This window comes from Mesoplodon bidens (assembly GCF_964165515.1).
Source record: "Mesoplodon bidens genome assembly, chromosome: 3".
Classification (NCBI taxonomy): domain Eukaryota; kingdom Metazoa; phylum Chordata; class Mammalia; order Artiodactyla; family Ziphiidae; genus Mesoplodon; species Mesoplodon bidens.
This window is the reverse complement of record NC_138178.1, coordinates 66,243,650-66,267,083: the sequence shown is the minus strand read 5'-3', so window position 1 is coordinate 66,267,083 and position 23,434 is coordinate 66,243,650. Positions and strand designations below refer to the sequence as shown.

Here is a 23,434-nt window from a genome sequence, read left to right as displayed (position 1 = left end):
TGGATTTTAATGTGTTACTTTTCTTTCCATGATATGTTTTACTTAAATTTGTGGTCATCTTGCCATTTAGTGGTGAGGTTTAATTGCATATCCAGGTTAGCTTGTCTGTAAATGTGTTTAACGTAGGTGTCTCTGTAACAGGAATCTTATCCATCTTCTTCACCAATATGGTTTGTGGACTCTGATGACCCAAATCTGACATCAGTTCTGGAACGTCTAGAAGACACTAAGAACAACAATTCGGTGAGAAAATAAGCCACACTACTTTTTGTTTCTCATGAACATATAGAATTTAAGTGTTAAGAGGTAATATGATATAGAAGCCTGTTTAATGATTATTTGATAACCTGGTTTTTAGCTCCTTTAAGATTTCTTTTTTTTGTCCTTCATATTCTACTGTTTAATACCTGGTTTTTCATTTTTATTCCCCATAGGTATAGTCTTAATTTAGATCAGGAATTAGGTGGTCTCTTTTCCATGAATCCTAATCATTAAACTAAGCAGGCCTTTTTGGTTGGTACCACTAGCCAAGGTAGGAAGTAGAAAAAGGGAAAAGGACCAAGGTAGATGTGAGGGGGAAATAATGACAGAATGACACCAATTGCTGTTTCTGTCAAGAGTCTATAACTCTGAGGTAAAAGTCAAAGGTATATAAATAAAAAGTTATTTTCTAATATATAAAACAATCTAACTTTCCATTTTAGAAACCTGGTTTCTTTGATTATAAAACTATAAGTGACCATTGTGAGAGAACTAATAAAATTAAAAACAACAAAAAAAGGAAAATAGAAATTTTATTTTCTCTACCTGATAAACCATTGTTGACATGATGGCTATTTTTTATCGGTATTTTTTCCCCTTGCTAGTAAAATACACATACTCTTATACATATGTTTAAATAGTTGAGGTTATATTTTGTATAATTTAAATGCTTTTTTAAAGTTAACATTATCATTACATTTTTCCATGATGTCACAAAGTCCTTACAGAAAAATACCAATTATTATTTGCAGCTGACATGATTGTTTGCCTTAAAAAAAAAATCCAAAGGAGTCAGCTGAAAAAGCAATTTTTAAGATGACTGGTTAAAAGTTCTATTATATAAAAATCAAGTTTTCCCAAATATCAGCTATAATCAGAAAATATGGTGGACAAGTATTTTATTGACAACTCTAATTAAATTAAAAAAATTAAATACCTAGGAATAAGGTTAGGTGTGCAGGTTTTGTATCAAGAAAACTACAAAAATTTGCTGAGTAAAATGAAAGACTTGACTCCTGTGTTCCTAGATGGGCAGACTCCTTATAATAAATATGTCAGTTATCTGTATAGCTTCATGTTAGTTTATAAATTGAATGCAATTCCAGTAAAAATCCCAACAGATTTATTTTTGGGACTTGACAAGTGACTCTAAAGTTTTTGAAGAGTAAGTAATCAAAAACAATAATGGAGTTGAAAAAAAATGAGGAGAGACTTGTCTGACCAGATATTGAATAAAATAAAATATTGAGTACTGGCACTGAGCTGGGCAAGTAAAGGCAGTTAGAAGTTTAGAAACAGAGTCATGCAATTGAGAATTTAGAATGCGTTAAATTGAACCAAAATACTCAATAAGGAAAGGATAGATTATTCTATTAATAGTAAAGGGGAGAACTAACCATTTGGGGAATTTAGAGACTTACCTCAGATTTTTGTCACCATAAGTTAGAGGTGGTTTAAGCACAGCTATTCTTAAAATTAAGAACAGAAGAACATTGGTTTATAGAGTATTATAAGAGTAATAAGAGAGCCATGAAAGAGGAAAAAATTAAAAGCTAGACAGACACATGTTCACATCTCCAGCAGGGAAGGGGCAACAGGACAGGTAAAGAGGGATAGACTTAGCTCCCTTACTGCTTAGGAGGTTGCCTCTAAAGATCTAAAGGTGTAAGTTTTGTAATAGTAGAAATGAGTGGGTTTATTTTTTGATGTCTAAAGTATCCATCAAAAAAATGCTCGTAAAGTAAATTGACATAGGATATAAAATGGGATCCAATTTTATAAATAAACATTTACATAAAAGAAAAAAGCCAAAACACACGCTTCACTCTTTCTTATACTCTCTGCCAGTTATTTTATAACCTAGTTTCTTGAATAAGAATAAGCTGTATTTCCTCACCTTTAATTCATTATAATCTGGATTCTGCCATCTTTGTTGTACTAAAATTTTTACTTGTATTTGCCAAATCCAGGACTTCTTTTTTAGTCCTAAAGTTTCTGCAGCATTTTGATACCGTTGATTCTTTCCTTATTGAAACATTCCTCCATTCAACAAGCACATATTCCTTATTGTCCACGAATAAAGAGCTGGTTAAATAAAAATTACTGTATAGTTTTATGATAGAATATCATGTTGAAGTTAAGAAGAATGCAGCCAGTCTTTCCACAAGAGCACATACAGTGTTCCAAGATACACTAAAGTGAAAAAGCAGGGCATAGCATATTGTCTATAATCTGGCTCCTTTAGTATATGAAGTAAAAAAATAAATATATATATATATCTATGCTGGATTATACATACCTTTTTTTTTCACCTGGGTGGATGCAGGAAACTGTTAGTAGTAGAACGCAGAAAAGTATTTTTTAAAAAATTGGCTTCTATGCCAGGCTTTGTGGTAAGTGGTGGGTATAAAAGACAAGTCATATCCCTGTCCTCTGGGAACTGATAATCTGATGAGGATTTCCATCAGATCACTGTCTCCTGTTTTTATCTCTTATTATTGCCTTGCCTTGGTCTCCTCTGAGCTCTTATTCCTTGGTCTGCCTCTTTCTTCTCATTCTGCACTTTCTCTGAGTAATCTCTTCTACCCCCAGTACTTAAATCATGGCCTATATTCCAGTGATTCCTAAATCTGTATCTCTAGATAAAATTTATTTCCTGAGTTTGAAACACATTATCCGTCTATATATCACGTAGATCCAGGGAATCTTACTCAGATGTGCTGTGGCTGTTCAAAATGATTACATCTAGATTTAAACTCATCTACCTCTTAGTACTCCACCTCCTGCATCCTGTTTCCCCTCAAAAATTCTCTCTGTGATTGTGAATGGGGCAAAATGAAATAATGAAACTTGTTACCCATGTCTGAAGCTGGGAACTATCTTTGAGTTCTTTTTTATACCAGTGTTTCCTGACTCCCACCCCCTCAACCCCAGACTATCTAGTAAATTTCTAAGACCTGTCCATCTCCCTTCTAAAAATATTCCTTAAATTCTTCCCGATGGTCTTAGTTACTTCCTTCGATCCCTCAAACACTCTTTTGGGTGGAGCGTGAAGTTGAAATTCTTGGAAGCTGTGCTGCCCTGTCTCTTACTGCTTGGTGCATCTCCACCACAGGGCTACCGTAGCTCTTCCTGTACCAGGGGTTGGAGTGTAGGGGCTGTGTCCAGCTCACCCTGCCTCGTCTTTGTTATGTACTGAGCACAAAACAGCTTATTGGATGGATAGCAAATCCACGGTGGGGCTTTGCTGCTTTTTAAGCTTGAGGATATTTTTTTGTACTAATTTACGGCTCACCTTTTTCCTCATTTTTACTTGCTCCATTGTCCACTTTGGAAAGGCTTGTTCTTTGCTTTGTTTAACCCATTCTAATTCTGTGTCTGTTTTCCTCAGTCCTTCATAAACCTGCTCCTTTCTCTTCATCTCTTTTCTTGGTTAGAGACATCCAGGAAACTGTTCCTGACCAAGTGAAGTAAGTTGCCTTACTTGCTGCCCATCATGGCTACTGATAGTGACCATTCTTCTTAAATCATAATTCTAAACTTATACATTGAAAACAGTTTTTTAAACAATGAAAAACATGTTTGTGCACATAATTTACCTTGCTTACTTAAAGTAAATATGCTTAAAAAAATCTGGATTTAAAAATGGAAACGAGTTATTCTTTGCAGTTTTCCTAGTAAGGTCTTTTTTTGTTTGTTTGTTTGTTTAGACAAACACTTAAGAGCCTACTAAATGTCAAGTGTTTTCACAGAAGAGTTCATTTAGCTTTTACCCTTATGAGAAGATTTTAATTTCCTTGTTTTATAGATGGGGAGACTCAAAACTCAGGGCATTAGATACTGTATCCAAGGTCACCTGGATTCCAAGGCTCTGTCTACTAGACCACATTTGCCTCTACTTTCAAATGAATGACTGTGAAATATATAATTTTATAAACCATGTGCAGCAACACTGCCTCTGTTTTTTGTAGCCTCATTAATGTATTAATGTACTCTTGTAAGTTACTAAGAAAAGAAGTTAACAACTGAAAATTAGACAATGTCTGGAGCTCCCCTTCCTCTGCCATTTTGTTGATGTCATTCTGCTAGGTATCAGTTGTAGGGATTGCACTAAAGCCATAGTAACTTTCTTACACTAGCAGCCCCTAAAATATTTTTTAAAGACTGTTATTTTATCTGTAGGCTGTAATTGAGCAGTAATAAACTTTTCTCATTTACTACTGGATTAGTTACAGTAGTTATAGTGTTATTCATGTCTCTAAGGGCTCTTTAACATAATGCTTATTTACTGAAATGTGTTTTGTAGCTTCGTCAGCAGTTGAAGTGGTTGATATGTGAACTCTGCAGATTATATAACCTTCCTAAGCACCTGGATGTTGAGATGCTAGATCAACCACTACCCACGGGTCAGGTAAAGTAAAAATTCTCTAGTGTTCAAGAGCTAAAATAAATTGTCTCAAGCACAAGTAAAACTAGGATGATTTCTCATTATTATACAACTTATTTAGAACTTAGTTTTTGTTTTCCTGTTGAATTGTTTTGTTTGTTTTAGGTACTAAAAATAACCTTTTCATTCTTGGGAGCTGCTCATATTTACTATGACAGGCAAACAGTTGCCCCCTCTCTACCACCACCTTTTTGTTGTTAATGTTCCTGGTTTCCATAACTGTTCCTTGCTTCTGCAGTTGTTTGCTTTTGTTTATTCACTTACCTTCACCTGGAATGCCATCTCTCTATACCCATTTGTGCTTCTTAAGTCCTAACTCAAATGTTATCACCTCCAAGCAGAAGTACCCACTAGCTCACCACCACTTCTAACCTCTCTGGATTTCTGGATTTACCTATTTAGGCATAATTTATTGATTTGTACTATAATAAAGATTTAGCTCTTATACCACCCACCTCCCCTTCCTAAAACATCATTATATTTAGTCATATGAATAATCACCACTTATCATTAGGACTTTGTAGTGTAGAGTTTTATATTTCCTCTGTACAGTTTTTTGTTTTGCAATGTCTTCCTTATAATAATAATTCTTAGTTTAAAAAAGTTATGTTCTGTCTCTTTTCTATGAGATCTCCCTCTCTTCTGGAGCCTTTGGTTTTTCTGTACCAGTCTTGGCAGGTTGTTTTCTGGGCTGGCTATTAAGCTGTCATATTGAAATTTTTCTTGTCTCCTCTGCTGGAGATCCATTGTTTCCAGATTTCATGTCTTCTTTCTTGGCTTACCTTTTCTCATTTTGCCTGAGTAAAATGATTTTATGCAAGTAAAATCTTAAAAAAATGTCAAGGGGTAATACATTTTCTGAGTTCTAACGTCTTAAAAAAAAAAATATATATATATAGCCAGACCACCATGGGTTTGAATCTTGGTTTAATTACCTAATTAGCTTGGGCTAATTACCTAGCAATATGTACGTCGGTTTCCCATTTGCAAAATGGGGAAATGGTAGTAATACCTATATTTGGGGAGAGCTATAAAGATTAAATGAGTTGGTACATGTAAATCATTTAGAGCAGTTCCTGATGCATAGTAAATGCCCAATAAATGGTAACTGCCTTCACTTGACTGATAATGTGATTGAATATATAATTCTAGGTTGAGAATAATTTTCCCTGAGAATAAATGGTAACTGCTGTTGTCTTCTAGTCAATGGTATTGTTGAAGCCTGATGCCATTCTGAGTCTTAGTCATCTCTGTGCGACTTCGGGAAGCTTTTAGGACTTTGTCCTTTCCCTGCTGTTCTGAAATATCACAGTGGTGTACTGAGTTGTGGTTTGTTTGTTTGTTTTTCCATTTTTGTTGGGTACTCAGTATGGATGGACCTCCTCAAATTTGGATTCTTGAATCTTTTTTATTGGGTAAATGTTCTTGTATTTTTTTCTGTGGTAACTTTCTCCTTTCCATTCTTTATTTGTTCTTTATTTGTTCATTTCAGAATGCCTACTTATAGGATTTTAGACCTCCTCACTTGAGTCTTTGTATCTCTTATTATCACTGTATTCTGTCTCTTCGTCTTAATTTCAAATTCTGGAACATTTTTCTTATCTTTCAACTTCTGGAAATGTTATTTGAACAGCCATAACTTTAAGTTTTATTTTGGTTATTTATTGCTGCTTAACCAGTTACCCTAGAACTTAATGGCTTAAAACAATTCTGTCTCGCACGACTGTGTGAGTTGGTTAGGCTTAGCTGGACAGTTTTTCTGCTGACTTCACTGTGCAGTCAGATAGTGGCTGGGACTGGTAGTTATTTGGACATGTGACTGCACTGAAATGTCCAGCATGGCTTCTTCATTCACATGTCTGGTGCCTTGCTGTTTCTTCACATGGCCCTTCTGTCCACATGACATCTCCTCATTCCAGGGTCTTTTCATGTGGCTTCTCTTTCTTTAGGAAGGTAGTCAGAATTTTTATTTTTGGCTTCTAAGAGCACAAAAGTGGAAGCTGCCAGGCTTTCTTAAGGTTTAGATCTGGAACTGGCCCAGTGTCATTTCTACCATGTTTATTGGTTAAAGCAAGTCACAGGGCCAGCCCATATGGTGGGAGGGGTCCATATAAGGGATGAATGCTGGGAGATGTCATTCATTGTGGGTCCTCTCCAAAGATGAACCATAAGTTCTTGTTCTCTGATTATTCCTTATTCATAGCATTCTGTTTTTGTTTTTATCAATGTAATATATTCACGAGTGTCTTTAAGGAGTTACTTTGATACTCTCCCTCAAGCATCTCTATTTTTCTTTAATAAGTTTAATAAGTCTTTAATAATTTTTTTTTAGTTTATCTTGGTCTTTTTTTTCTTTCTGAAGACTTTCCTCATATATCTGTTTATTCTCTGTTGCTTATTCATGTTTTTTCCTTCTTTTTCTTCATTCATATTTGAGAGAGGTGTACTGTAAGGCTGATTGGGAGTTCTTTGTTGCCAAGACTTGTCAACTGATCGCTTTTAGGAGGAATTTAAGCTGACTTCAACCCCCTATCCCCCACCCCCTATTTCCTGGCATAATCATAAATGATGGCTGGAACTATTTGGTTTCTCTGGACATGAAACCTGATAATCTCTTGCTTGAGGTAGATATGTATGCCTGAGTTTTGCTTAAGCAGAGCAGTGTGTTTTGGTGGCTGGACAGTTTGTTCTGTATATAGGCTTTCAGTTAATCTACGTTTTCAATCTTATCCATCACTCCTGCTGTCGAATGTACCTGGTGTCTGAGTCTAGAGCCTCTCCAGGGTGCTGTGGGACAAATTAGCCTCCTGATTATCCCCTGTCCTATGGCTTTACTTGTTTGCTCCATTAATTACTATTCTTCCATTCACTGTCATCTTCTAGCATGAGTGAATTCTTTTTTCTGGTAGCCCCCTTTTATTTTTTGTTACCATTGTGTGTTTGTACAGTGTTTATTCGTATGTCTTCATTGTTATTCGTATGTCTTCATTGTAATTCTAGTGGAGCCTCAGGAAAGAGATGGGAGAAGAATATATTTTATGTTCAATCTGCTTCTTTAGAATATCTGCAACTTAGGCTTTTAACTTAATATATCGTGGACACAGTACATATAGATCTACCTTGTTTTTCACGACTGCATATAATTCCATTCACAAGATATAACTTGTGAATTACATGAAGAAATTTCCTAATTTTGAGTCATCCTTGCATTCCCATAATAAACGTTCGGCACCTACATAGGTTGGTAGTTGGGGCTGGAACACAATAGATATGATACTTTATTTTTGGATTTTTCTACTTTAAGTGAGATTGTAATATAGTCTTTCCTTTTAAGCTCTTCTTGTTTCATTTTGGTATCAGGGTATAAGCAGTCTCATGACTTGGGAAGCTTTGTGTTTTTTTCCTAAGATCTAGAACAGTTTTAATTTTCAACTGGGGGCAGTTTTGCCTGCCATGGGACATTTGGAAATATCTGGCGATATTTTGGATTGTCACAGCTGGCCGGGTTGGAGGAGTGTGCTGTTGGCTTTTTGTGGGTAGACAGGATGTTACTAAACATCCTGCAATGTCAGGACAGTTCCCCACAACAAAGAATTATTTGGCCCAAAATATCAATAGTTCCAAGGTTGAGAAAGCCTGATTTAAACAAAGATCTGAACCTGATCCATTTTTCTCTTCTGTGTATTAGTCTATTTAGATTTTCCATTTCTTCTGTCAGTTTTAGTAATTTTTAGGTTCTAAAAAATTGGTAACTTCATCTATACATTTGAAGCTGTTGGAAAGATGTGCAGAGTATTCACTTTTTGCATCATCTTCATCTGTGGTTATAATCCTGAAGTTTTCTTGATTACTTGTCAGAGGCTTGTCTGTTTTATTATAATGGTCTATTGAAAGAACTGGCCCTTAGTTTTATTTGTTAAATTGAATGTTTTTATTTTTCACTCCAGTCTTAATAATGTCTCCTTTTTCTTTTTTAGTTTACTGGATCAATATGATTTAAACTGCTTTTTTTTTTTTTTTTTTTTTTTTTGCTGTACGCGGGCCTCTCACTGCTGTGGCCTCTCCCGTTGCGGAGCACAGGCTCCGGACACACAGGCTCCGCGGCCATGGCTCGCGGGCCCAGCCGCTGCGCGGCATGTGGGATCCTCCGGGATAGGGGCACGAACCCGTGTCCCCTGCATCGGCAGGCGGACTCTCAACCACTGCGCCACCAGGGAAGCCCTAAACTGCTTTTTTATCAAACATGTAAGGGTGTTTGTTTTCTTCTGAGTGCTGTTTGACTTTATTGCACAGGTTTTAAAATTTAGTATACTTATTTTCTAAATAGTTTGTGTTTCCTAAGTAGTTTGATTCCATCTCTTGTTCGTACCACTCTTATATTTTACAAGAAAAAGTTTGAAATAATATGTATTGAAAGCATATAGACATAAGTTTAGTATAAAAGTTATGGTGAATACCTGACAACTATACCACCTAGCCACTACCCAGGTAAAGAAATAGAACATTTCTAGCACTGCAGAATCTTCTGCAGGCTCCTTTCAGATTATCATTCGCTTTTATGCTAATCCTCTCCTTACTATTCTCTAGTCTTATCACTCATATATGCAACCCTGAGCAATATGGTTTAGTGTTGCCTGTTTTTTGAGATTCATGTTAAGTTATACTATGTAGTCTTTCATGTTTGTCTTTGCTCACCATTGTGAGTATATTCATTTATATTGTGTGTAGCTGTAGTTCTTTTTCATTGCTGTATTTATTCCATTGTTTGAATGTACCATAACTTACTTATCCATTTGACTGTTTACTGACATTTGGGTTGATTCCAGTTTGCTATTAGGAACAGTGCTACCATGATCATTCTTGTCTGTAGTACATGGTACACCCGTGCAAGTATGTCTCTGGGCATGTATTTAAGAGTGGATTACTGGGGCATGAGGGTCCATTTCTTCTTAAATTCAAAAATTATTTAGAAAAAAATTTTAAAGATTCGCAGACGGCTTTGGGGTTTTTCGTTTTTCACTGTGGTCAGAGAATATGGCCTGTAACTTTCAGCTGCATTAGCAGCAATTGCTTAGACTTAACCATTGATGTTGCTGTTGTCTTCGCTTATTGCTGTTTCTTGTATTCCATGGTTGCCCCTTTCTGAAATATATCCCTGAATAATGTCATTTTTTTCTAGAAAGGATTTGTGGGGATGTGTATGAAGAGTGTTCCTTGAATACTGTGTCTGTTTTTATTATTCATTTAACAAGTATTTATTTGACTCTGTGTAAAGTACTCTACGTACTCTAAATGTTGAGGATCCAGTGCCGAACAAACACAGGTATGGCTCCCATCCTGATGGAACTAGATATCAAATTCTAAGTTCATAATTGAGTCTCTTCCAAGTTCTTTACACTTTTTTCTTCTGGTATTTGTTGTTACAGATGAAAAGTCTGATGCCTGTCTGCTTCTTAATTCTTTATATTTTTTCTTTCTGGAAGTCGGCATGGTTTTTTTCTTTAACTGTGAAGTATGGGGTTTTAATTTCCAACATTCTTTTGGGGCATTCAGAGCCACTTGCTATTATGAAGTCCTTCTTTAGGTTGGCAACATTTGTCTCTTTCTTTCCCTCATCTTCTGAATGAATGCTGGATGAATATTTGATCTCTGTATTCCTATTTCCATTTCCCTAACTCTTCTCTTATTTTAATCACCTTCTCCCCGTCCCCCACCTCCTTTTTCTCCACATTTTAGGGGAATGTCACAGTTCGGTTGTCTTCTTTAGTCATAAGTATTTTGTTCATTTAGGTCCATTGTTCTCTCTGGCCCCTCTGAGTTTTTTTTTTCTTTGAGGGGAGATCTTTTTGATTTTCCAGAACTTTCTTGTTCTTTACATAGTAATCTTGTTAGGTTTTGTGGATGCAGTATCTTCTCAATTACTGCTAAAAATTCCAATTATTAGATTTTTAAATTCTGTTTTATTGCCTTCATTAATAATGCTTGAGGTCACTTTTTCTGCTTGTTCAACTTGGTGCCTTTCTTTCAGATTGCTAGTTTTCTTCAAATATCTGGTGATGCTTGGTTATCTACTCATTTATAGATGAGGTATACCATTGATCAGTATCAGTTGTTATGAGTGTCCTCAGCAACTGTCAGTCTTCTCTGCTATGGCCTCCCCTTTCTGGTTTTGCACACCTGTGCTCTGCCTGTGGCACGTGAATGGGGAGGTGCTGGCAGGTGGACTTTTCCAACTCCTGAATAAAAGGGAGAGATAAATCTGTTAAGAAATTTTGCTGCTGCGTTGAGTTACATTAAAAAATTGTCTTCTCTTTCTGGTTCTGACACACTAAAAGGCCAGCAAGGTTGGCGTCCTATATGAGTGTGATCCTTACCAGCTGTAGTTGGAACAAATACAGCAAGAATTTCTAGGGGAAAAAATCCTACTACATTTTTATATATTGTGTCCTAGAGAACTGTGCTCTGGTCCAGGAAGCTTGTCTTTATGAACTCTGACAAAACTAGGTATGAAGGCCCTTCTTAAAACCTCGTCAGATTCGTTGTGAATGAGTGTTAAATTGTGTCTTATACAGAAATATTGTGGTAAACGACATGTTGTTAAAAAAAAAAAAAGAAAAATAGCTCCTTAGTGAAATGGTGATCACTTTATAACTTCTGGTTTTGTGCAGTGTCTATGTCTGTGTAACACATTTGACCTTTTAAAATGTAAGCCAGTAGAATTTATGGGCAGATTCAGGCTTTCCAAAGCTAAAAAGGTAGATATTTTAAGAAACCCATCGTCTGGGGTATCTTAAGCAAAAGACGCCATTAGCCTTATACACATAGCTATATGTATAAAATGTTTTCTGACTTTAAATTAGAATATGTTTAAAATTTTTTTCTGTTTTGCTTTATATTTGACTAATTGCCTTAATTTCTAAGGCATCTATTAAGTTGAATTTGTCAAAATTGTTTCTTCTTAAAAAGCTGATAAATATTATTTGTCAAATCAAAGCTGAATTTAAAAGTAAATGTTTCAACTTTAATAAGCTCTTAGTGGAACTGCAGTGACAGATGATTGATACTTTGTCCCTAAAATCTTCTGATGTACTCATTGTGTGCTTACTTGTTCTGTGTAGTCCTGGCAAACTCTTTTCTCTTTGCAGAATGGGACAGCAGAAGAAGTGACTTCAGAAGAGGAGGAAGAGGAAGAGATGGCCGAAGTAGGTATTTTATATAAGAATAACATTTCATAACTATCTTCACTTTTGAACATTTTATTAATTTTCTAATCTCCTTTATAAACCATTGTTAATGTGGAACAATGAGGAGCACATTGAATTTGGAATTTAATACAATTTCTAAAATCTGGCTTTACCTCTAATTCATGGTATGCTTTTTAGCAAATTTCTTATCTGATGTCCTTGGATTTGATTTCATGGAAAGTAAGAGCTCTTAACATTTAGCACTAAAATTATATTTACATTTAATAGTAATCAGTACTTAACCTGATTTGGTTTAAGAATAGGAACTACGAAGTTTCAGAAATTTTGTGTTTGAATAAAAGGAGAATTTGACCACATTTCAGCGACTATTCACTAGAAGTAATGAATACTATCTCATGTTGAAAAATCATCTAAGAATATCAAAGAGGAAATTCCAAAGACACTGAGCTTAAGTCAGTTTAGTTGCCAGCCATTGATAAAATTTTAGAGGTTTTCAGGCTCTGAATCTTTGCGTTTTAATTCAAACTTCATAATGAAGATCTGTGTCTCTACATTGACCTGATAAAAGGGATTTGAGTTCCACAGTCTTGGTTTTAAAACATTTTTCTGTTTGGACCTTAGAATTAATTTAGGTTATTACCTTAAATCTAAAATACACTTCTTAGAATGCCTTAGAACTAAAGTAGTTGTTGGTTTGTTTTGTGAGTCTGGAAGTAAAATAGTTCTTAACATTGTCCAGTTAGAATGATTTTTTGGGGGATAGTTTTTTTTTAATGTTTTCATGCAGTTTAACTTAGGAATAAACTGCAAGAAAACATTAAACTGGGACTTCCCTGGTGGCACAGTGGTTAGGAATCTGCCCTCCAATGCATGGGGACATGGGTTCGAGCCCTGGTCTGGGAAGATCTCACATGCCGCAGAGCAACTAAGCCCGTGCGCCACACATACTGAACCTGCGCTCTAGAGCCCGTGAGCCACAACTACTGAGCCCACGTGCCACAACTACTGAAGCCCGCACACCTAGAGCCCGTGCTCCGCAACAAGAGAAGCCACTACAATGAGAAGCCTGTGCACCTCAACGTAGAGTAGCCCCACTTGCCGCAACTGGAGAAAGCCCGTGCACAGCAACAAAGACCCAACGCAGCCAAAAATAAATAAAAAATAAAATAAGTAAAAAAAAAAAAAAAAAATTAAACCTTTACTATGGGTCCAATGTACAATAAAGTGGACATTGTACTCAAAGAGTTTATGTACCTTTCGTTTTTCCCCTCACAAGATAATATGAAGAAAGGACAGCAGCATTTAGGGAAATCTAGAAAGGTAGGATGGACTTTGGAGATATCAAATTAGGACCGGTGAAAAGATATTCTAGGCAACTAAAATAATGTGGTAAAAAGGCCCAGAACAGGCATGGTGTGTTTGGGTGCATTGGAGGCTGTCCTTTTGGGAGAAGGAGATTGCTGTATTGGAGTCTTGGAAAGCAAGTTTGGCTAGAAAAGGCAGATGGCTAAGTCTTGAATTAGAGACAAATATGTTTAGATTTGGTGTGATTGTTGATAAGGCCTTAAGCAGAGAATAGTGTACAGTGAATATTGTTTTGTAAAGATGATGATGAATTCTGTTCTGTGTTGATTAATACTCAAGTGGAGAAATTTTGTGGATTAGAACATGACTGAGGTTGAAGTTGGAGGAGGAGGAGGAGGAGGTACAGGCCAAGGGTATTCGTGAGAACTCTGAGGAAAACAAGTGTAGGACGGAAAATTGTAGCTGAAAGGTGCAAACCAGGGGAAGGGAGCTCCATGAAGCATGAAGTCATAGACAAGGTATGAATAAGAAAGGAATGTAATAGGAGTTGAAGAGATGGCAGTCCAAGAAAAGGACCATTGAGTCTGGATGAAAGCAGTCTAAATTATTAACCTGGTCCAGAAATCACAGTGAATTAGTCTGCTTGATAAAGTGGAGATAAAGTATAAACTACTTCTTTAGAGATTTTGATGATTGAGGTAAAGTTAGAAGTAAGATAATAGAAAAAGGTTAGGATTTATTATACAAATCTATGCAGAATTTTTAAATATGTAAGAGCTGATGCTAAGGGAAGGGAGGGAGAAGAATGATGTAGTGATTAAAGATGTTGGCTTAGTGATATTCAAATTCTTTTTCTGACTTTTTTCCTAATTATAAAAATCAGTAGGTGCTCACTACAGAAAACTTGGAAAAGGAAAAGCACTAAATGTCTCTATTGATAATCATTAGTATTTCAGTATGTGTCCTTCTATTCTGTTTTTTTCTGTGCTTATTTTGGCATAATTAAGATTCTGTATATTCATTTTTGTATTCTGTGTTTTTCATTTCATTATTGATACAGAAGAAACCATTATGCTGTGTTGGCATTTTAATGGTCTTCCGGTATTCCATTGAATTAAGTTAACTGTTCTGGTATTTTGCACATGAAGATTTTGTTTTTGTGGTTATAAAGTTGAAATGGGCATCTTTATGCCTAAATCTGTGTTCACATTTTAGACTAGTTTCTAAACTGAATCTAATAGATTTCTAGAAGTTGAGTTATGGTTCTTGGTACCTCATGTTCAACTGTTTCAAAAGTTCCCCTTAATAGGAGATTTAAAGCGATTTAAGATGGCTCATTTGGTAGTAGTTATGGCTTTGTAAAACTATTAAATATGCTTTACTCAGATTCTAGCTTTAAAGTATAGTATATAAAAAGGGAGAACCTTTTGAATGGAATATGAAGGCTTTTTTCCCTCCTCATAGGATACATGTATTCTCTCCTCTTTGTTCTCTGAGTCAGGAATAATTTAGCTTTTGACATAAACTTGAATAAGCTAAATTTTTAAATTCTTTTTAGGATATAGAAGACTTAGATCATTATGAGATGAAGGAAGAAGAGCCTATTAGTGGGAAAAAGTCAGAGGATGAAGGAATTGAAAAAGAAAATTTGGCAATATTAGAGAAAATTAGGAAGTCTCAAAGGCAAGACCATCTAAATGTAAGTATGTGTAAATATATAGAACCTGGACTTCTGTGGTTAAGTAATTACGGTTGACCCTTGAACAATGCTGGGGTTAGGGGTGCTGACCTTGCACCAAAATCCACATATAGCTTTACAGCCAGCCTTCCGTATCCACGGTTCCACATCCAAGGATTCAACTAACTGCAGATTGTGTAGTACATATTGAAAAAATCTACATATAAGTGGATCCATGCAGTTCAAACCTGTGTTGTTCAAGAGTCAGCTGTATAGGAATAATATAAATACAGGGCAATTCAATAAGATACCAATCAAAGCCACCCCCCTCCATCCCTGCCTTGGTTGTAGATTCAGCCATATGTTTTGTTGCCCTAGTTTCCCCCGCCCCACACACAACATTTCTCATCTATTGATAGCCACTTTCTACCCTGTTCATCTGAAATCATTCACTTTCCAACTTGTTTATCCTGTTTTCTCTCCTTACCCTTCTCCTGTGGGACGTGTAAATTTAAACTCAGTCTCTCGTACAAAGTATAATTCAAATTCTTTCTTCATGAAGCTGCCATCTGGTTTATCCTGCCCTGACTGAACCAAAAGTAATTTTTTCTTTTGACTTAACATCTTTTATGTGAAGCAGCATGGTGACAAACACAGCTGTGTGGCTTCATTTTCCTCAATTCTATAATGTGGACATTATGTACCATTTAGATGATTCCTGTAAATAATAAATGAGAACGATGTATATAAAATGCCCAGAGTAGGGAAATATCAAACGAAAGTCCAGCTATCCATCTCAACACTTACTGTTTGCTTACTGCCTTTGTTTTAGAGCTATTTATCAAACCCATGAAATCTGAGAACCAGTTCTTTTGTCCTGAGCATAGGTTCTCAAACACAGGGAATGAATTGTTATGCAAGGAGATGACAAGTGTTGTAAACAGGTAGATTACTCTCACTTCTTCAGTCCTATTTACTATATTAATGTAATTGACAAATCTTTCTTTAGAAAGCAAAGAAATTTAGCCAAGTCCTTATCTTGATTATTTAAAAAAAAAAAGCTTGTAGTATCTAAGTTAAAGATATTTACTATACTTTCTGTATCTTGTGATTGCTTCCAGTTTGTGTGTTGTAGTCAAAACAACTACAAATTATTGAACACTATCACGTGACCAACTAAGCAAAAGTCACACAGCCAGGAAGTAATATCTTTTGTAAACCTGATTTTGTACCCCACCTCAAAGTGTAGTGCAACTTTTGAAGGTGCAACATTTAAAATTTTACAAGGTCAGGTTTTTTTAAATTCAGAAGACATTCTAAATGTTTTTGTCTTATGATAAATAGTTCCATTCATATTCAGTCTTAGGATAAGATACTGGTGCATTTTCATCTTCAGAGAAGTTGGAACACTGAAAAGAACTGAAACCAGTTGCATGTATGTGGACATGTTGTTTCTCAATTTCTTAATATGTAAACTAGATTGTTAGTATAAGATTCTTGTAGTCTGATTAAGGGAACTGCTTTAGTTAATGTATCACATTGAGGGTCTTCTAGTGTTTTCAAAAATGCATGGAGCTACTACACATCTATTAGAATGCCCAAAATCTGGAACACTGAAAACACCAAATGCTGGTGAGGATGTGGAGCAACAGGAAACTTTTCTAATTGCTGATGGGAATGCAGAATGGCACAGCCACTTTAGAAGACTGTCTGACAGATTCTTTCAAAACTAAACATACTCTTACCATACAATCCAGCAATTGAGATCCTTGGTATTTGCCCAAATGAATTGAAAAGTTATGTCCACACAAAAACCTGCATGTAGATGTTTATAGCAGGTTTGTTCATAATTGCCAAAACTTGGAAGCAGTGGGAAAATGGATAAATAAACTATAGTACATCCAGGCAATGGAATATTAGTCCCTGCTAAAAAAAAAAAAAAAAAAAAAAAAAAAAGTAATGAGCTGTCAAGGACAGGACATAGACATGGAGGAACCTTAAATTTATATTACTAGGTGAAAGAAGCCAATCTGAAAAGGCTGCAGACTATGTTTTCAACTATGTGACATTCTGAAAAAGGCAAAACTATGGAGACAGTAAAAAGATCCGTGGTTGCTAGGGGTTTCGGGGTGGGGGGTGGGATGAATAGGCAGAGCATGGAGGACTTTTAGGTCAATGAAAATACTTTATATGTTACTATAATGGGCAGATACTTGTCATTATCCAGGTCCATAGAATGTACAGCACCAAAAGGTAAAGGTACCTTAAGGTAAATTATGGACTTCAGGTGTAATGATGTGTCCAAATAGGTTGATCAGTTGTAAGAAATGTACCTCCGAAGGATGCTGATAATGAGGGAGACTATGCACTGTGAGGGGCTATATGGGGGATCTCTGTACCTTCCTCTCAATTTTGCTGTGAACCTAAAACTGCCCACCCCAAATAAAATTGTAAAAAAGAAAAAAATTAATAATTTTTTTTTAATTGATGGAATTTGCAATAGACCCTTACTAGTTCTAGGCTATTGGAGTGGCCATGGTGATCTGAACATAGGTTAGCTGTTTTTTGTTTTTTTTTTTTCAGATGACAAATAGTAAATGAATCAGACCTACCCCAAATTTATATTCCTGCTGAAACTTCATGATCATTGATTTAATTGAACTTAACTTTTTTGACTTCTTAAAATGTTGAGTGGTGATCCATTTTTACGATATCATTGTAAATGTTTATTTCAGGTTCAGATACCTTAAATCTTTAGTTATTTAAATCAGTAGATCCTGGTAAACAGCAAATTTTATGTTTCAGGGTGCAGTGTCTGGGTCTGTACAAGCTTCAGATAGACTTATGAAAGAGCTCAGGGACATATACAGATCACAGAGTTATAAAACAGGTAAGGACCTCTGGATCTCTGCTGTTGTCCTTATGCCCTTTTAAATTTTCAGATAGTAACTTCATTTCTTATAGTATAACTGGACAGAAACAGAAATGTTTATTAACTTTATTTTAGGAATGTGAAACACAAATTTAATCAACTTACCAAAAGACGTGGGGGTTAAAATAGGATGAGTTCACTTGTTTGGATTTTTTAAAATGTTTTTATGGACACATAGTTTTTTGTCTTCTTGCTGATGGGGATTAACTCATGATTTTTATCTTCTGGGAAAGGTACAAGAAATATATGCTTTGGAAAACAAATAAGATGAGTATGTTTTATTGTATGAACAGAGAACTGTTGTCAAGTTGATTTTTATGGTGTTTTTTCCTTTTTTTGAAAACAACATAATCAACTCTTATTGTAGTTAATGGTATTACTTTTAAAAATTTATAGTTTGACTTAAGAGTTCTTTCTTACCCAATAAGGCTTAAATATTGTGGAACCTCTCTAATTGAAATAAAATTCCCTCAAATTATTGCAGAGAGTCTAACAGTATTGAATAAGTGAAAGAGCCAAACTTTAGTTTGTTTGAGAAGGTAGCATTATGATCCATGCAGAATTTTTCAGAGTGATCAAGTCTAAATCATTAGAGCTAACTTAAAAACAAACAAGCAACCCCCCCCCCCCTACTTTATAGAATCCAAGATAAGTCAGATTTGTTTCTGAGGTTATTAGAAGTTTTATTGTCCTAACAGTTCCTCTTATAAGAAATCTAAAAGTTTGTGTGTAGAAACATAATAAAGTTAAATATTTGAATACTGGTTTACCTTAAAATGTTCAGTTGTCACTTGTTTGTTACTGCATTATTTGTAGTAGCAAGAAATTAAATTAATAACCAGCTATATGGTGGAATTAAGTTATGGCTTATCCATAAAATAAATTACTACAGTTATTAAAAAGATTGACAATAAATTTTTATATACTAATGGAAAGATGTCCCAAAAAGTTGAAGAAAGATTATAAAACTGTATGTAGAGGGATTCCATTTTAATAGAACTGTTTGCATATATGCATAGGAGAAAAGTCTTAAGTACATACGATTTTGCATAAGCTTTTTTTTCCTCTTACAATTAATGGTAAACGGTTTTTCAACCCCAAAAATCCTCTTCATTGATGGCTTTAGTTGTCCGCATCTGTTAACAGTATAAGATACTCAGCTCCAGCACCAAAATATTTATAATATAGCTTAGTTGTTCCATGTTTTAATGGCAAAATTTGTAGCTTTTGTTGGCTATTTAGTGTATACATTTACACCAGAGCAATAGTTTTAAGATCAAATGAAGAGTAACTAACATGCCCTATACCTTTACAGGGATTTATTCAGTGGAACTCATAAATGACAGTTTATATGACTGGCATGTTAAACTGCAGAAGTAAGTGCTTTTTTATGCTAACCCACTCTTTTTAATGGTAGACTATTACAGTGGAGATTTTTTCCCCCCTTGATTTGATACCTATTTACTGTGGCTTTTACTTACTGTTTGTGTAGAAATAGTTCTTAGGTTGTTAAAATGAGCTGTTTCTTGGGCTTAATAAGTAAAGTGAGAAAGAAGGAGGAGAAAAAGAAGGGCCAGCTGTGGGAAAAAGTGTTTCATGGAGTTAGTGAGACAATTAGGAACTATACAAACAAAAGTATATAAATAACTTGATGAGATTGACTGTGACAACCAGTTTATATTTGAAATAAGAAATTTGAGTAGGGCCTGAATATATAGAACAGTTGTAGACAAATTTAGATTTTGTTAGTGATTTCACTTTTTCTGGTCTTGTCCATGGTAAATTTCTCTCCTTGAACACCTTGTCTAATAATACAGTTTGAGAGAAGCAGACTTTCTTGAGGAGATTATGTACATATGACCCTTTCCTTTAGAATAACTGTTAACTTTGCATGCCCTTAGGAGAGTAGATGTAGAATACTGTGATCTCTTTTTGCACATTTAATCCCAAGGAGTTGGAGGCTATAGTTAATTTGTTTTTCCAGGAACCATAGAGCAGCTTTAGACCTTCTCTGTTTGGAATTTACCCTAGGGGCTCTGTTTTAGCTCTTGGAATGGTTCATTTTTGAGTTCAGTGAGAAAAAAAATTTAATTTTTTGTTTGAACTGTTTTTTGTTTTGTAATTCTTAGGGTTGATCCCGATAGTCCTTTGCACAGTGATCTTCAGATCTTAAAAGAAAAAGAAGGCATAGAATATATTTTGCTTAACTTCTCTTTTAAGGTAAGAAAATTGTAAGGGGACTCCATATGCTTCTAATGGCAACGTCTATTTGTACAATTGCTTTGGAAAACCATTTGGTATAACTTAGTAAAGTAGAAGATACTCATATCCTGTGGTCCAGGAATTCTCCTCCTAGATGTATAACCTGCAAGAAATGAGTACTTAGATGCACCAGGAGACAAACACAAGAATGTTCAAAGCAGCATTGTTTATAATAGCCTCAAATAAAAATAACCCAAGTGTCTGTTCCAATAGAATGGAGCACTGTGGTATTCATAAAACGGAATAGAGCTATGCACAACAAGATAGATGAATCTTAAACACAGAATTGAGCAAAAGAAACCATATTCCCAAAACATGTTTTGTACAATTTCATTAGTACAGCTCAAAAATAGGTAAAACTGAATTATATTATTTAAGCATGCCTTCTCATCGGAGGCAGTCTTCCCCCGAATGGGGTGAAAATTAGTCCTTGGAGTGAAGAAGTCTTAGATATTACAATAGTCTTTAGCCCTTCAAAGGGCCACAATACATAAATAGATACACAGTATGTCTGTGGTGTTAAAAATTTTGTCGGGGAGGAGTTAGGAAAAAATTATTCTGAAAAGGCTCTTAGTGGAACAAAAATGAGAAATATTTATGGATTCATACTTGGGCAATAAAACTATCAAGAAAAACGAAGATGTGATTACTGTACAGTTTAGGATAGCAAGTACATCTAGCTAAGCGGGGAAGGAGTTGTGAGCTGAAAGGGACACCTGGGGGCTTCTTGTTTATTGACTATAGTCTGTTTCTTGACCAGGGTGGTAGTTGCATGGATACTATTTCATGCTAGTTTGTAATGGTGTACCTTTATATTTTATGCACTTTTCTAAATTTATGTGTTATATTTAAGTGTTTTTAAAAGATGCTAAAAAATAAAGGTTAAAGCAATGGAATCTAGGTAAAATGTAGTGGTTTTAAATCTTTGTTTAAAAAAACTAGGAAGTGTTTCTAAGGGGTTATATTTTAATTATTTGGAGCTTCTTTTTGACCTGTTCTTTGAAATTGAGAAAAAATTGTGTAACAGTTGTCTTGCAGATAAACTTTTTTTTTTTTTGCCCCCGTTTCAGTTAGGTGGACTTCAATGCATTAGGTGCTATAGAAGGCTTGAGGACATGGGCATCTAAATAATCCCTGTTCTTCAAGAGCCTGTAGTCTTTCTGGGGAGAAATCTGTGAGGAAAACTATAGGGCTTTGGAGATCATGTTGAAGAGTCTGGGAGCTTACCTTAATGCAGTAAAAAGCCAACAGAGGTTTTTAGGCAGGGGCATGATTGATCTGTTAGGCTTTTTATTTTATTTTTAAAAAAGAATTAGTATGCCTTCAGCATCAGAGTAGAGTTTAGATAGGATAGAGTAGATTTCTGGGAGACTAGTTGGGGACTTTGATTTTAATCTGGGCAAAGAGCAATGAAGGTAGGTAGTGGTAGGAATAGGTGAGAGTAGATGGATATGAGATGTTTTGAAGGAAGAAAACAAAAGACATGAAAGGATTATTTTATACTTGCAAAAAGGGTAATTTTCTGAAAGCTGCTTACTTAGCTTTTTTTGTGTGTATATTCTTGTTTGGGCTTATATCCTCATTTATGATTGAACTTTCTTAATATAGCCCAAATGTCAAATGTCATTGTTTTCCCACAGCTTTGTTATTGTAGAAATTATTGTGGCTATCAACTGGGTTGTCTTCCTAGAGAGTGAATCTGGTATATATTTACTGAAATTGCTAATGACTGTATTTTTACTGATTCATATGGTGAAAAAAATACCCTAGGAATGTATCTTTTTAAAAAATACATGCAAAATATTTTTAACCTGAAATCTAAGCAATCATATTAAATCATATTCCCATAGGCCCAACACCAAGCTTAAGAAATAGAACCTTATCAATATCTTTGAAGACTGATGTGGGCCCCTCCCCTCTCACTTCCTCTTTCAGAGATATCTTTTAAGAGAATCTGAAATCTTGACCAGGAAACTGAAGGTCTTGTGACTGCAGATAGTGTTTTCATTATATTTTCCTGCTCTAGGTAGAACTTCAGGGAGGGGATGATCTGGGAGGTAAATGGCTGAAATTCTGTTGGATTTGTGTTTCTGAACCATGGTTCCTGATACCAGAAAGAAGGGCCTTTGCTAGGGTTGAAGTGTTTCTTAAGAGGCCTGGGAAGAATGTGATTGCCTTGAGCTAACTGACCTTACTAAGAGGACCTTAAACTCAGTTGCCAAGTTATTAGTATCGGGATTCATAGACTTTGGAGGATTAGCAGGTATGACTCAGAAAGAAGGAGTCACAGAAGGAGCATGAACAGTATTTAGGGCCTTGGATGGCCATGATGACAACTTGAGGGTCATGAAGAGTAAGAAAATGAAACTTGAGATGTAACATGACACAAGGATGGGGAAGGGGAAAGGGGTAGGAGGGAATGGGACCTATTAGATTTGTCAGCAACTTGGTAAGGAAGTGGTGGTCTGGCTTTTCAGGCCACATCTGAACTACTGAGGTGAATTTTGAGGTAGTACTTTAAGAAGGGCTTATTTAGACAAATCTGGGTTTATTTAGAGAATAGTAGCAAGGATTAGAAAGATTCCATACCATGTCCTAAGATAGCAGGTGAAATTATAGATTTGGAGAGGAGAACATGGGGGTTCCTGATAGCTTGTCTTCAACTATTTGAAGGGCTGTGTATGTATAAATATTGGTTTGATTCGTTTTTGATGAACACAAGGCATGACAATAGAATTAGTAAGTCAAACTGTAAAGAGACAATTTTCAACTCAATATAAGGTGATTTATAACTATTTAGAGCCATCCGATGATGGCTCTAGTCTTTTTTTTTTTTTTTGCGGTATGCGGGCCTCTCACTGCTGTGGCCTCTCCTGCTGCGGAGCACAGGCTCTGGACGCGCAGGCTCAGTGGCCATGGCTCACGGGCCCAGCCGCTCCGCGGCATGTGGGATCCTCCCGGACCGGGGCACGAACCCGTGTCCCCTGCATCAGCAGGCGGACTCTCAACCACTGTGCCACCAGGGAAGCCCGGCTCTAGTCTTTTAAAAATAGAATGTTCCTCATGGCTGAGAATAGCTTGGAAGCTCAAGATGTTGATTTGGAAATCGGATAACTTTATGACATCCTTGTAAAACCTGAGGTTCTTAGTTTCTGAGTTAGTATACCACAATAGCTCGCGTATCTTTTTTCTTTTTTTTGGCCACACCACCCGGCTTGTGGGATCTTAGTTCCCTAACCAGGGACTGAACCCGGATCCTTGGCAGTGAAAGCGTGGAGTCCTAACCACTGGACCACCAGGGAATTCCCTCTTGAATATCTATTTAAACAGAAACCTTCCTCCAC

General features: G+C 35.8%; 1 protein-coding gene across 1 annotated transcript in view; it reads left to right on the top strand.

Annotated features, from left to right (window-relative positions):
• The window catches only part of UBE2Q2 (ubiquitin conjugating enzyme E2 Q2), a 69,553-nt gene that overhangs the window by 11,340 nt on the left and 34,779 nt on the right, over positions 1-23,434 (top strand). The window contains exons 2-8 of the mRNA XM_081230157.1: positions 142-243; positions 4,568-4,672; positions 11,854-11,910; positions 14,777-14,917; positions 17,702-17,786; positions 19,144-19,204; positions 19,958-20,048. Coding sequence (XP_081086283.1) covers positions 142-243; positions 4,568-4,672; positions 11,854-11,910; positions 14,777-14,917; positions 17,702-17,786; positions 19,144-19,204; positions 19,958-20,048 — 642 coding nt within the window. The remainder of the gene's footprint in view (positions 1-141; positions 244-4,567; positions 4,673-11,853; positions 11,911-14,776; positions 14,918-17,701; positions 17,787-19,143; positions 19,205-19,957; positions 20,049-23,434) is intronic.